We start from the raw sequence: 13,750 nt of genomic DNA, 5'->3' as shown, positions 1-13,750 counted from the left end.
AGAGTGAAAACAAGTTATTGAAATGCATCATGAAATTTACAGCATAAACAATGTATACAAGCCAAGAATACATATTTTATTTACATTCAAACAAGATCTTTTTTATTGCTTCAAGTGGGGGATAAATAATGCGTTATACACCCCTGTCCTTTCGTTAACTCCCCTTCTACAGTCTTTTGGCAAGGTCTAAACAAGACTGAGAAAGGGAAGAGAAATTATAGAAATGGGAGATTTGCCAAGACCTTCACAATGTACCTACAAACATGGTTCAAGGTCACTGCACATCGATCTTTTCCCCATAATCAATGTAATGTATAAGCCAAGGATTGTTAAAAGAATATGGTTAACACAGGATTTTTAACAAGTCTATCATGACCTTACCCTTAGACCTCGAAAATTGGTCCAAGGTCACTGCATAGCCGTCTGTAGGTGGTATACGAGCCAGATTTGAACAGAGAAAAAATATATGCTTTGGCAATGAATATCAAATGTACTGATCGATCCCTTTATAGCACCACAGAGCAGAGTCCTATTTACATGTACCGGTATGTCTTCATATTGTGACTTAATACAAGTCACAGAATATGTCAATAGGATTATATTGCATATCTTTTTTATATGTACAGAATTCCAATGAAGCTAAAGCATTATAAATAATTGTGCTACAAACTTCAAGTGACATGACTTTCACTCTTTATATTCATCAGTTAAGGTATTCAATGTACATTTTGTATAATGAAGGGATATTGAACAATTTTGAATCATATTAAACTAGTTAAATATGTATTGCTAGATAACAATGATAGTGAAATGAACCAAATTTGCACTTTAAATTTTTTTTTAAGAGTTATCTCCCATTGATGAAATTTTTTTTAAAAAATTGTCAATATATCTGTGGTAAATGATTCATTTCATTTCATATTTTAATACAGAAAAAGTTTATGCATGCATTAACCAAGACAGTTTTACAAATTTTAAGTTACTTTTTACAATATTTTAATAAAACATACGCTGCCCATACACTTCAATGCAAAATTAAAGGCGTAATTAGTTGGACCATAATCGAAGTTTTGAACTTTTTCGAATATCAATGTAAAGCTTAGAAAATAGGCTAATATTCTTTTATTGTATTATTTCGATAGCACACGCCGTTTTAGTTTGTTAAGTGTCCAAACCTCAAAGGTTGCATTTTTGCCCCAAAATTGCCTTAGAAAATGGCTCAAAATTCTTCATGTTACAATGCTATTTAAAAAAACAAGGCTGGTCATAAAAGAACAACTATATAACTATACTTTAAACCAAATATTATGATATTAATATTTGTTAGAGATTTATAATGAAGAACATGTCTATCCTCAGTGAACGTCTGCTGTCCAGGTAAACAAACAATTTTGAATGTATCACACGGCACTTGAATGAAATGATTCAAAGCGGTTGTACGGTGTGAAATAATAGCGTTTTTTTTAAACTTTGAACAATTATTACCCGAGAGAAGTAGAAAAACATATTTTTATCAACAAACATGACCAGGAGAATCTTCGCGAGCCCTGCATGTGTTTTGTTTACAGTACATACGCATGCGTAATAGTATAGAAGGCTGAACCCTTAACACGTTGCGATGTAAAAATGTGATAGGTTTTACGTAATTATTAATTTTAATGAAACAGTTTGATTTATTTCATGGAGAACTTTGTAATTTTTTAAAAGTTTATACACTCACGAGTAGTACAAAAATACCGTACCCAATCGGAAATTTTTTTCAAGTCAGTTTTTTGGTAAGATGCGCCGTACTGTCTCTTTAAAGGGGCATTGTCACGATTTTGGTCAAATTTTATTTTTCTGTTTTTATTATTTGCAATGCTTTAGGAATGCATTTTTAATGATCAAATGAAATTTGGGTGTCAGTCGTTTAGTTTTGAGCAAGATACAGGGCTTACAATTCTTCATCATGTAAACAAGGCTCGTGCCGTTTTGTTTTAATACATAGGTTCAATATACCAGTAAAAAATCTTTTTAAGCTGGTTTGTCTATCTTATTATTCATTTTAAGCATAAATAAACAGTTCTTAACGATTTACACATTCATTTTAGGTCTAAAACTGGAATTTTCACTTTTACATTCAAAATGTAAACAAACACTTTGTTTACATAGCGAAGAATAGTAGGGTAAGCTCTGTAACTCACTTATGATTCATCAAATGACACTCAAATTTTGGTTGCCTATTAAAAATGTTTCACTGAAGCATTGAAAACATTAAAATCGAAAAAATAATTTTTGACCAAAATCGTGACAATGCCCCTTTAACACAGCATTTATATCAAAAGAAGAAACTCATTTTTTCAATTTTTTCAAAACGTATTTATTGTAGACTTTGAAGATCTACAACATTTATACATCACAAAATAGGTCACTTGGTCATTCTCCCATTTTATCTGTTGTCCACTTCACAGCACTAATGTCCAGACATAAATTATAATCACTATGTTAAGAAGTCAGATCACCCTATAATAATGAATTGATAGTAACGAGGTGGCCTAGGATTGCTCCTCTGCCAGCCTGGCTGCCTTCTGATCCACCTCCTCAATGTGACCCACCATGTAAAAAGCAACTTCAGGGATGTGATCGTATTCACCTGTAAGCAAAAGCAAAACAAGCCATTACATCTCTCAGTGAAATTTATCTTCTTATATACAATTTAAATCAATAATTTATACTTTACAAAATAGATTTGACTCTCTTAAATTTCAGAAAAAAATAAAAGGCTTGAGACAAATCTTTAATACAGTAAATCTGGTTTTTTTTTAAACTATCAACTATAATCAAGATGGATGCACTAATCTCTATTACAAAATGCTCACCATTAAGCACTCTCTCAAATCCTGTAATGGTCTCTTTGAGGGGTACATATTTTCCTTCCTGTCCTGTGAAGACTTCAGCCACCTGGAAAGGCTGAGATAAAAATTTCTGGATCTTTCTGGCTCTGACCACAGTCAATTTGTCCTCTTCAGACAACTCGTCCATACCCAGAATGGCAATGATATCTTGGAGCGATTTGAAATCCTGTAAAGAGATGGAGAAAATGTAGTTGAGAGTGAAAAGTTCAAGTCTGTTTCAACAAAATCAATAACACCAACAAATCTTTACAACTGATATTAAGTTACAGACAACAATTAATTTGAAAGTTGAAACAATCTCAAATAAAAATATATTTTCCTGAAAGAGGAAACCCTTTCCTTTTGGTGATACTTTAAATCTGCTTCCAGACACATACATACCTGTAAAATCTTCTGGACACCACGAGCTACTCTGTAATGTCTCTCTCCGACAACGTTTACATCCAGAATACGGGAGTTGGAGTCAAGGGGATCCACGGCTGGGTAGATACCCAACTCAGCAATACCTCTGGACAACACAGTGGTGGCGTCCAAGTGAGCGAAGGTAGTGGCAGGGGCGGGATCAGTCAAGTCGTCAGCGGGCACATAGATAGCCTACAACATAAAGTCAACAATGTAAATAATCTTCAACACAAAGTCAACAGTCTATGTAAAAAGTTTTCTACCCCAAAAGAGCTCAAATTTTAAATGATTAAGGCGTTATCCACTAATAACCAACTTTAAATGTTCAAAATCAAACATCATTAATTATTTCAAGCAAGACAACATTTAACATTGTAATCATATTATTTATAACAGATTTGAATAAAGGTTTTCTCTTTATGGAAGGAATTGCTATAAAATTCAAAGACTGCATATATCAATTTGATTGATTGCAATTAGGTGTGTCAGTAGCTGTATGAAAACAAATTGATTCCTCAAGACACAGAGAATAGATATAGTACTTTTTCAGTTCTGCTTTGGGACTTGCCTGTACTGATGTGATGGATCCTTTCTTAGTTGTGGTAATTCTTTCCTGCATACTACCCATGTCTGTGGCCAGTGTTGGCTGATAACCTACAGCTGATGGGATACGACCGAGCAAGGCAGACACCTACACAGAACAGATCCAAACTGGTCATTTACAATCGTGTGTGAAAAATACATCAATGAAATTGATTTGTTTATCTTTAACATCATATTTTGTGCTTTGCATTTTTCTTCTTTGGAGTGCATGTACATTGTACTCATATGTGATTAAAATTGGTATGAAATCATTTTAAGACTGAAATCAATTTTTGAATACAAGTAATAATTATAATATCTGCAGGACTGTAGCTCCCGGTCTGAAAAAAATTCAGATGGACGACCTGGGAGCTACAGTGCCTCCCATAGTAAAAAACTGCAATTTACGGCGGTAAATTATAATAAACATTAATGCATACAATACTAAATAATTTCTAACAAAATAAAGCTGCTACATATACATGTATATCTAAAGTTAATGTAAATATGCTTATTCAGAACAAATGTGATAATATAATATTTCCCTAAAGTTTCTAGTGATGAACAAAGTTTCATTCATATTTCTTTACTAAATCATGTTGTATCAGTATGAACAAGAAAACCTGTGAACAGTTTTAATGAACTCACAAGCACATCTATTTCAAACAAGATGTAATATAACTAAATTGCACCATTCTTTCAGATTCTGCATACAGACTAGATATACAGATCAATACAGACAAGAGGTCAATGTTAAGACATATGGTAAGAGCACTTCAGTGTACCTCTGATCCAGCCTGTGTGAAGCGGAAAATGTTGTCAATAAAGAGCAGCACATCCTGTCCCTCCTGATCTCTGAAGTACTCTGCGACGGTCAGACCAGTCAGAGCGACTCGGGCGCGGGCACCTGGGGGCTCATTCATCTGTCCGTACACAAGAGATACCTGCAAAAGAAAACGTGCAACATATTTTAGCACATTTTTGACAACTGTTTGAATAACAATATAATTTCCTTTTGTACCCAAGTGTTCAATAATCTTTCAGATCATTAAAATTAGACTATATACACTAGAAGAGAGACTTTGTTTAGAACTGACTGGATTTCTAAATCAATATAGGAAAGTAATTAGATTTTAAATTGTTTGCTGATAGCTTAATAAGGTAAACAATTTAAATTTAAAAACAAAAAAACATTAGGTTTGGAAATATCACTAAATAGTATTTGACCAAACTGTTTACCCTATATAGCAATCTAGAATCTAGAGAGCTATTAAAAAACACTACTAGTATTCTTTAAGCTTCTACATAAACATGTATGTGTAGTTGAGTAATTGCACCCTTACCTTGGAGGTATCATCTGTGAGACTGATGACTTTGGATGTGATCATTTCATGGTACAAGTCGTTTCCTTCACGGGTTCTCTCTCCGACTCCAGCAAACACAGAGTAACCTCCATGAGCCTTGGCCACGTTGTTAATCAGTTCCATAATCAACACAGTCTTACCTACACCAGCTCCACCGAACAGACCTGCACACAACACATACACACCAGGCTACAGTCTACTATTTACATGTAACTATTTAAATGTTAAGCTTAAGATTCAAACTAACAAAGATTTCTTTTTTTTTTCTTTTTTTTTTTTTTCCTTTCAACATTGCTTTCATATGCAAACATTAGAAATTCCAAGACAATGTCTTTTTATCCCTCTTAAGAATGCTCAAATAACTTGTATGCAATACTGTTAAGTTTGATACTTACCAATCTTTCCTCCTTTGGAATATGGGGCGAGCAAATCTACGACCTTGATTCCTGTTTCTAATACTTCTTGTTCGACGCTCATTTCAGTAAATGCAGGAGCTTCAGCATGAATGGGTAAAACACTGAAAAGTTGACAGCACAACCTTATTACGCAAACAAAAGTTTATTTCTTTAATTATCTTTGTGTTTCAAAAAATAAACTTATTATCAAGTGGATGGAGTAAGAAGAGCTTACGTGTCAGTTTTGACAGGACCCCTCTCATCAATGGGTTCTCCAATGACATTGATAATTCTTCCTAGAGTTCCTCTTCCTACAGGGATTCTGATTGGATAACCAGTGTCAATACACTGAGCTCCTCGCACCAAACCCTCAGTACCATCCATAGCAATAGTACGGACCACATTTTCACCTGTATAAGTATTTTGAAGTTTGCAATAAATAAAGATTCATTTATGTCCTTCGTTGATTTCAACAAAAGAATAAACAAAATAACTCGTCTCAGGCCTCTTACACCCATTTTTGGTACTGGGGCCGGGGCCAATGGATTGGGAAAAATGCAACGTTTTGATAGAAATTGGGAATTTTTTTCCCTTGCTTAATGTACAGTCCCCAGAACAAAAACTAGAGAATATTGATAGGATCTTTTAAATGTTAATTTTTTAAAAATCATTTTTAAAACTGGGAACATGTGTGTATAATAATGAAAGGGAAAAAAAGTTAATTCACAGTGTTGATACAAGTTTGTTACTGAAGATGTAAAATTCCCCAAAAGGTTTTTGTGTAATTACTAGCTGTATGTCAAATGGCAAAGAAAATAATGAAACAGGTTTTTTTTTTTTTTAGAATTTTAAAAAAGTTATCTTATTTGTACAAATATAAAATTTAATCTTGTATTTATACCTTTTATAGATAAATGTTTCTTGATTGTGTTAACCTAATGACAATAATTATAAAATCAGTCTCTGTACTTCTGTGTGTTTGGGGTATTAGTCCAAGCCTTCGACCCACTTACTACCGTTTTGTAGAGGACCTGTTCAGACAAACATTTTTATAATAATTTTAACATTTATTGCATAATTATAAACTATTAACAGCTTATCAACTAACTTTAATATCAGGATTAAAAGTAATAAACATCGTTTTTTAAAATTACACCGTCTCTGTCCGAGGAAATTCTGACTAAGTTACCGATCACAAGAAACAGTTTACAACGCACACATCTTCACAGTGCTTTTATGACTGCCTAATATACAAGATATATATTTAGAATAAGTATGGTTTTCTTTTAAGTTACATTATTAATATTAGGCAATCTCAAATTGGGAAAAACACACACACTCAAGGACTGCGAACAATAGCATTGTCTAGCCGCCTAACTAAAAGTCATTTTTTGAAAGTTGTCTAATTAAAGTTAATTTTTTACAATAATGTAAACATTTATGTATATTTTCATTAAATATAAATGATTTGGTCAAACAAAGCGAGATAACTTTGTATTTTGGGTTAAAATAGCTCATTTCATAATAGAAAATAACGGAAAACGGAAATGTTTTTTAAAACATCTCCCCCCCCCCCCTGAAACAAAATTTCCTTTTGAGGGGTTTTAATTATTGTTATTTAGCATATTTTTACCAAAGGGTTTGTTGTTTCACGGGGAGGAACATATGTCTACAGACCGAAATACATTCCAAAAAAAGAATTTTGCTTTGTAAATTTTCGTAAACTAATTAACAGATATGAATTAAAATGCAATTTTACTTAAATAATTATCGTTAATATGTTATTATTAAGTTTTTATGCACATATTGACCGCAAAATAAAATTTTCCTCACTTATAGAGACCGATTTCAATGAATTTTTTTTTAGACCCCCCGTGAGCAAAACTTTTGTTTAAAAATAAAATAATTTTATTACAAATTTTGTTTTGATATAAATTGATTAGGAATTAATTATACTTTTTAGTAGAATACTTAGTTTATGAATATCTGACAGAAATTCCGAAATATTTGGATGTAAGTGTAGGCGGGAAACGGGTGTTAGCGTTCGCAGTTCTTTTGGAAAAAAACAACCCTTTTTCACATTGGGAATGGGGCCGAATATCGGCCCCAATTATAGAGGATTGAGAGGCCTGCATGATCTAAAAGCTGCAAGTTTTCCCATAAACTATTTTTGAATCAGTTGCCGTTGGTTTTTACATTATTCAGCTAATACAAACCTAAATGTTGGGCAACTTCCAACACAAGTCTAGGTTGTCTGTCCTTGACTTCCAAGGCATTAAGAATTTGGGGCAAGGCGTCATCGAACTGTACATCTACAACGGCACCAATGACAGCCACCACACGACCTGGGGGTGCGGATGAAGCCGCTGCTTCTGCTGTGGCAGCATACTGACGACCTTAAAATTCAATTAAAGCAATTTTCTCACTTTGTACAAATTCTAAATTCAATACATATCAGAATAGTCATAGAAAAATTAAAGATTCAAAATTGTGTTGTATTTGATTTTAATGTTTTTACCAATGTTTTAAAGTTAACTACCTGTCACTTCTAATTTTCCTCAAAACACCTTTTTGACCTTCACATATTGTGAGCTGTCAACACCTACATAAATGTCTCATTTTTACAGAAAAAAAAAAAAATACAAACAAAACTATAGCTATAATTATCATAATATATTTAAATGCATAATTCGTAATATGTTAGAGAAAACTTCAAAAAGTTTGATTTAGTGTTGCTTGCTTTTAAGTCAGGTAAGTTCGAATTTCCTCTACATGTTTCAATGTTACTACAAAGCCTAACCTTTATTAAAATAACGCTATAAAGATCATGTGAAATCATTTTATTAATTTGTTTTACTTTTCTATCATGTTTTACGGATGTTTACCAAAAAATGAATGAAATTGAAGTTATCCAGAGGGTGACCTTTGTCGGTCGAATGAGTAACTGTCCTCTGAATTGCTATTTCTACAGATCTCTAACTTTGAAAATAGAATCTGGACATTTCTAAAGTGGTAGATTTTTAATGTAAAGACATTCTTAATGTTAATGTCACGTTCTATGAAAAAAGGGTGAACAACTGATAGTTCTTGTTCTGCAGGGTCAAACGAACGTCAGACACCGGTTACACTCATTCGGAACGACATCCAAAACAATACAAATTTCCATTAAAAGTAAAGTGCACTTACGATTAATGAAACAAGATGGAACAGCCTTTGTTGCCTGGTTTAATGAAGAAGACACAGAAAGGGCGCTTTTCGAGGCATTAAAGACCCCGGTCCACGCTTTCCTTGCTGCATGCATCATGGCGACAGTGCAAGGAGATTGATCACGTGAACAGCAGTGCACGATGGGAGAGAATTTCTAATCAAGGTACTGAAAGCGCTGAATGTAAATGAAATTGCTAGGAATACATATCAGAGAGAGAGAGAGAGAGAGAGAGAGAGAGAGAGAGAGAGAGAGAGAGAGAGAGAGAGAGAGAGAGAGAGAGAGAGAACGAGAGAGAGAGAGAGAATAGTTAGTAAAGTTTAAAAAAAGCTTACAAAATGCATAGACTCGCTCCACCCTATAACCGCCCCAGTTTTACTTTTGAGAGATTTGATCAGTCTACAATAAGTAATTTGTGTTTGATTTAATTAAATCTGTAAACAGTAAGTATTATTTTTCTTTTGTCCCTTGTTAGATCTGACTTTTATTTTTTCCTGGTTCCATGCCAAATACACATGTACGTTGTATCCATGCCCCCACCCCTAACACACACACCTTGTAGGTGTGCAATATCCCATTTTCTAATTTAATGGTTTGACAATATACAATATTACATGTACAAATATTTTTTAACTGTTTTATTTTTCTCTTTATTCCTTTTTTAATTCTAAATCAAAGGCCTGAAGGGCCACAATGGCGTCGAGTTAAAGTTAATTTGAAGAATAAAAATCTAAATAATTTTTTTTAAAAGTCAAAATAATCTCCACTATTACAAAAATTCATATATTTTTTTATTTTTGTTATTTATGGTTCTCCTTCATTGATCAAATGCACACTTAGGTACTGTAGATTAAAAAAAAATCCGGAAAACAAAGTATGATTTTGTAACTCATAGTAATGTGTGTACTTAACATGAGACCAACTTTTCTTGTTGTTTGCTGGAGATTAATTTTATAAAAATTGAGTTGGGATCAATTTAACAAAAATGAAATTTAATATAGATTTTACGCAGTCGACTGAAATATTAAAATTAAGTGTGATTTTTTTTATATTTTCAAAAATCAATCTGATTTGGTTATTGGCCATTTATTTAGAAATTGGCATCAATTATACTTACTTTTTAAAAACAAATATAGAGACAAATACATTAGTCAACTTTCAAAAAAAAAAAAAAAAATATGTTTTTATCACATAACTAATCAAATTACAATTTATTACAAATTGACTCACCTAATTCTTAAAAAATTTTGAATGTTAATTAAAAAACTAAGTTTAGAAATATCTTAGGAGTTAAACATTTTTTTTAGATTTTTTCTCTTTATTCATATAGAATTAAATATTTAAATTATGATTGTGTTTAATTCTATATATTGTAATTTGTATACTGCTGATAAACACACTGTCTCTTATTATCAATTTGATTTAAAATTCACATGGGTCCAAATGACACGGGCCGAAAAGATCAGGGGTAGATAAAAGAAAGCACCCATTCACGTTGTTTACAAAGTGAAAGTAGTTCACTAGAAGGTTTAAAATAACTTTTGGTTGTAGATATACTTATCGCTCAATGTAGGAAGTTTTGTTTCTAAAAGATCAAACTTTTGTGCATTGTCAATATTCGATATGGATACAAAATAATCTGTTTTGCAGGCTGGTATATTTCATAACCAAATTGAGTATGTAGGCCTAACTATATCGCTTGTGTCTCCGTGCAAGTGTATTCGTCCGCTGAACTGCTGAAACCCAGACATATTGTTTACAATAAAAAATGAACATTTTCAACCATTTCGTATCTGCCAACTCGTTTTGTTGACGTACAGTTCTGCTCGAAGTTGAAGTATGTCATCTGTTTTTCTTCAAACACGTGAGAAAACTTTTCACTCATTTGAGTTGTTTGGCTCCATAAAAATTTGCAAACTTCCGGACGTACGATCCCTAGATGGCTTTCGAGCTTCGCTCGACGCCATAAAAACGGTGAGGCTAGCTGCAACTTTGAAAGCAATACCGGGTATATTATTTAATTTCCTCCCTACTTATAGCTCTTCGTATGTCTTATCAAGTTATCAGATGAAAAAAAAAAACATTAACATGAAGGAACTGATCTTTTTGATACTATAGAGATAAAGTGTTCAGTTTTATTACCGGTAGTCAACATATAAATTAAATTGATAAACAATGAGAGAAGATTTGTTTTTTCGGAATCACGCAACTCTTTTCGGCTATTTTCGAGGACAAAACTTGAACTTTTTACGTACGATACATGACGTCATAATGTAGACTGAGCACACAACGGGCTAATAATTTGAGTCGACAACTAGGCGGATCCTACTCTGTGCATTTCAAAATAATTGTTGTACAAAAATCAAACTGTGTTAAATCTGCCCTCGGTCCAACGGTTGCACCGTTTACATATTACATATGTACCTACTGTATGAAAAATTAGCTTGGATGTATACATATCATCTAGATCTCTAACTAAGCCAAAACGATTTTTTTTATAATTTTTTTTTGTTTTCCATTTTCACAATCATATTTGATTTCATAAAGAAGGTAATATATATAAGAATTTTTTGGCATTCTCACTTTCACACTCTTTATCTCCCTTACGTACTACATTCTCTTCAGAGCAAACATAAAGGATATATATATATATACAAACGCATATACACACACATATATAAATAGAACAGTTGTTTACCATGTTTAAAATTATATCTCAAATATGTTTTTCCAATTTACCCAGAGTTTATTAAATTTTGTAATATCACATGATTTGATAGCTATATATTTTTCAACTTTATATTTGAATGATAGATGATGTAACATTCCAACAATGTCAGGTTTTTTGTCTTGTTTTGAACAATTAAAAATGTATTAATTATAAAATTAACTACTTTGTTGTAACTACTGAATGGTAGTTCACCAAAATAGTACATTTTTAACATTAAAGCCAACTCTATTTGAAGTTTTTTTTTTTAAATAAATATACATACTAAGATTATTCCATATAGGAAGTATTTCTGAACATGTCATAAATACGCGCTGAATTGTTTCCACATCTTCCTTACGAAAAGCACATACATCATATGAAATAACTTTAATCTTTTTCAAATAATAGTTTGTTGGAAGAATTATGTGAAGAATTCTGTATTGTAGCAATTGTATTGAAGTATCAGTAGTTGTCTTAAAACAAACTTTAAAATAATCTTTCACAGAATCATTTATATCTAAGTGAAGTGATAGTTCAGTTTTCCATTTTTGAATTGCCTTGGGAACAATATCTTTACTATTAATTAGTTGATACAAAACTTTGGAACATTTTTCATTCAACAGTATACATATATTACATGGCTTCGAGGGCGACATACCAGAATATTTGACCCGAGGTGACAGGAAAGCCCTGGAGTGTTATGTCGCCCGATGCCGAAGGCAGAGGGCGACATAACACTCCAGGGCTTTCCTGTCACCGAGGGACAAATATTCTGGTAGTGTCGCCCGAGAAGACATGTGATATATGTTATATAACATTTTTAAACAAATCAAACTCGGGTTATCAACATATTATTTAATTCACAAGGCAGAGGAAATTTTTTTAAAACACTAATGCTTGAGTTTTTCTCTTTTGTCGTATTTGCCGAATTTTTTTCATCAATTAAACTATCGAGTACATCTGAATTTAGATGAACAAACCGCAGACGTTGGCCTGACATGTTTAAAATTCGCGGATCTGTTTACGTTTGCTTAGCAACTGACTCGTTGAATTTCGAACCCGACGTAATTAATATGCAGAATTCTTGCACGCGATGGTGATATTACAGTTTCGGGAGGGCAATATAACTATTTCCTGTGAAATATAACTGTTTCCGGGAGGGCAATATAACTGTTTCCGGTGTGATTCAGCAATTTTCAGGGCATAGTAATAAAATTATCTCATTTGTGACATAACGAGAAAACTTATTCAAAAATGTTATATTATTATATATTCAAAGTAAAAAGGAATAAATGGTGAAGATATTGCACTGATAACGCTATTAAATTGCATGGTACAAATATTTGTCAAGCTAAATTGCTTTTCAAAATCATGTTGTGATAAAAAAGTTCCATCATTATTCAAAAATTACTAACTATTTTTACATCGTGTTCATACCACAATTTGACATAAATTTTTTTATTACCAACACATATATTTTTGTTATATTCAGTAGTATATTCTCACTATATAACTCTATATAGACGAATAGTCAATAAATGTAATATTAGCTCGTCCGAAAAATATTGACCGGTCAATATTTTTTTGATATTGACCGGCTAGGAATAATATCTAGAGAACATTCCCTCTATTTCAAATAATCGCCTCTGATTTGAGGATTCGTAAATTATGACGTAAATATCTCTTCGCGACTCCAAAAACAAGGTGACGTCATAATAGACAGTCAGTCAAGGCAAGTAAACAACGGACGCGCAATGCGACGGTTTGCTGTCATAACGGATGTAAGGATTTGCGAATTACTGTGAAGTTAAATCAGGTAGAACATCAGTATGTGAAATCTGTAGCTGATGTGATGGAAAAGTGGGTTTCTGGACCAAGTCAACCACAATCTAGAGCAGACAGAGAAAATAAATCTGACTTCTCATTGATTGACCCTGATAGCGACAAATTAAGAAATTAAACCTGCATGTGATTAAGAAAACTTCTGTAGAACAATTTATTGCCTACCGATTTGTAAAGTTCTCGACATGGAACAAACTGATTTGTGTGTTCAGGCTCCTGAGAAGAGTATATGCTTCCAGATTAAAGACAAAAATTTCTCGCATTATCACCGGTGTGAGATCAGTTTGTCCGGTGTGAGACAGTAGTGTGAGATTTTTCTGTCTCACACTGTGTATTACTACGTCGTTTTAAAACAT

General features: G+C 32.7%; 1 protein-coding gene across 1 annotated transcript; it reads right to left on the bottom strand.

Annotated features, from left to right (window-relative positions):
• Positions 1-2,334: 2,334 nt before the first annotated feature.
• On the bottom strand, positions 2,335-8,981 carry LOC128163228 (ATP synthase subunit beta, mitochondrial). The gene is made up of 10 exons (XM_052826770.1): positions 8,824-8,981; positions 7,854-8,033; positions 5,873-6,047; positions 5,638-5,759; positions 5,222-5,406; positions 4,664-4,822; positions 3,865-3,987; positions 3,276-3,488; positions 2,859-3,060; positions 2,335-2,632 (listed from the first exon to the last, which is right to left on the bottom strand). The coding sequence occupies exons 1-10, from the start codon at positions 8,939-8,941 to the stop codon at positions 2,535-2,537; spliced, it is 1,575 nt and encodes a 524-aa protein (XP_052682730.1). The 5' UTR covers positions 8,942-8,981; the 3' UTR covers positions 2,335-2,534.
• Positions 8,982-13,750: the final 4,769 nt, after the last annotated feature.

Source organism: Crassostrea angulata, chromosome 9, assembly GCF_025612915.1.
Source record: "Crassostrea angulata isolate pt1a10 chromosome 9, ASM2561291v2, whole genome shotgun sequence".
In the NCBI taxonomy this organism is placed as follows: Eukaryota; Metazoa; Mollusca; class Bivalvia; order Ostreida; family Ostreidae; genus Magallana; species Magallana angulata.
Note: the sequence above shows the minus strand (reverse complement) of the source record. Positions and strands in the feature narration are given on the sequence as shown.

Coding starts and splice junctions, on each gene's coding strand:
- LOC128163228 (XM_052826770.1), bottom strand. CDS start 8,941: ATGATGCATGCAGCAAGGAAAGCGTGGACCGGGGTCTTTAATGCCTCG. Junction 8,034..8,823: donor TCCATCTTGTTTCATTAATC/GTAAGTGCACTT, acceptor TTGAATTTTAAG/GTCGTCAGTATGCTGCCACA. Junction 6,048..7,853: donor GGAAGTTGCCCAACATTTAG/GTTTGTATTAGC, acceptor ATACTTATACAG/GTGAAAATGTGGTCCGTACT.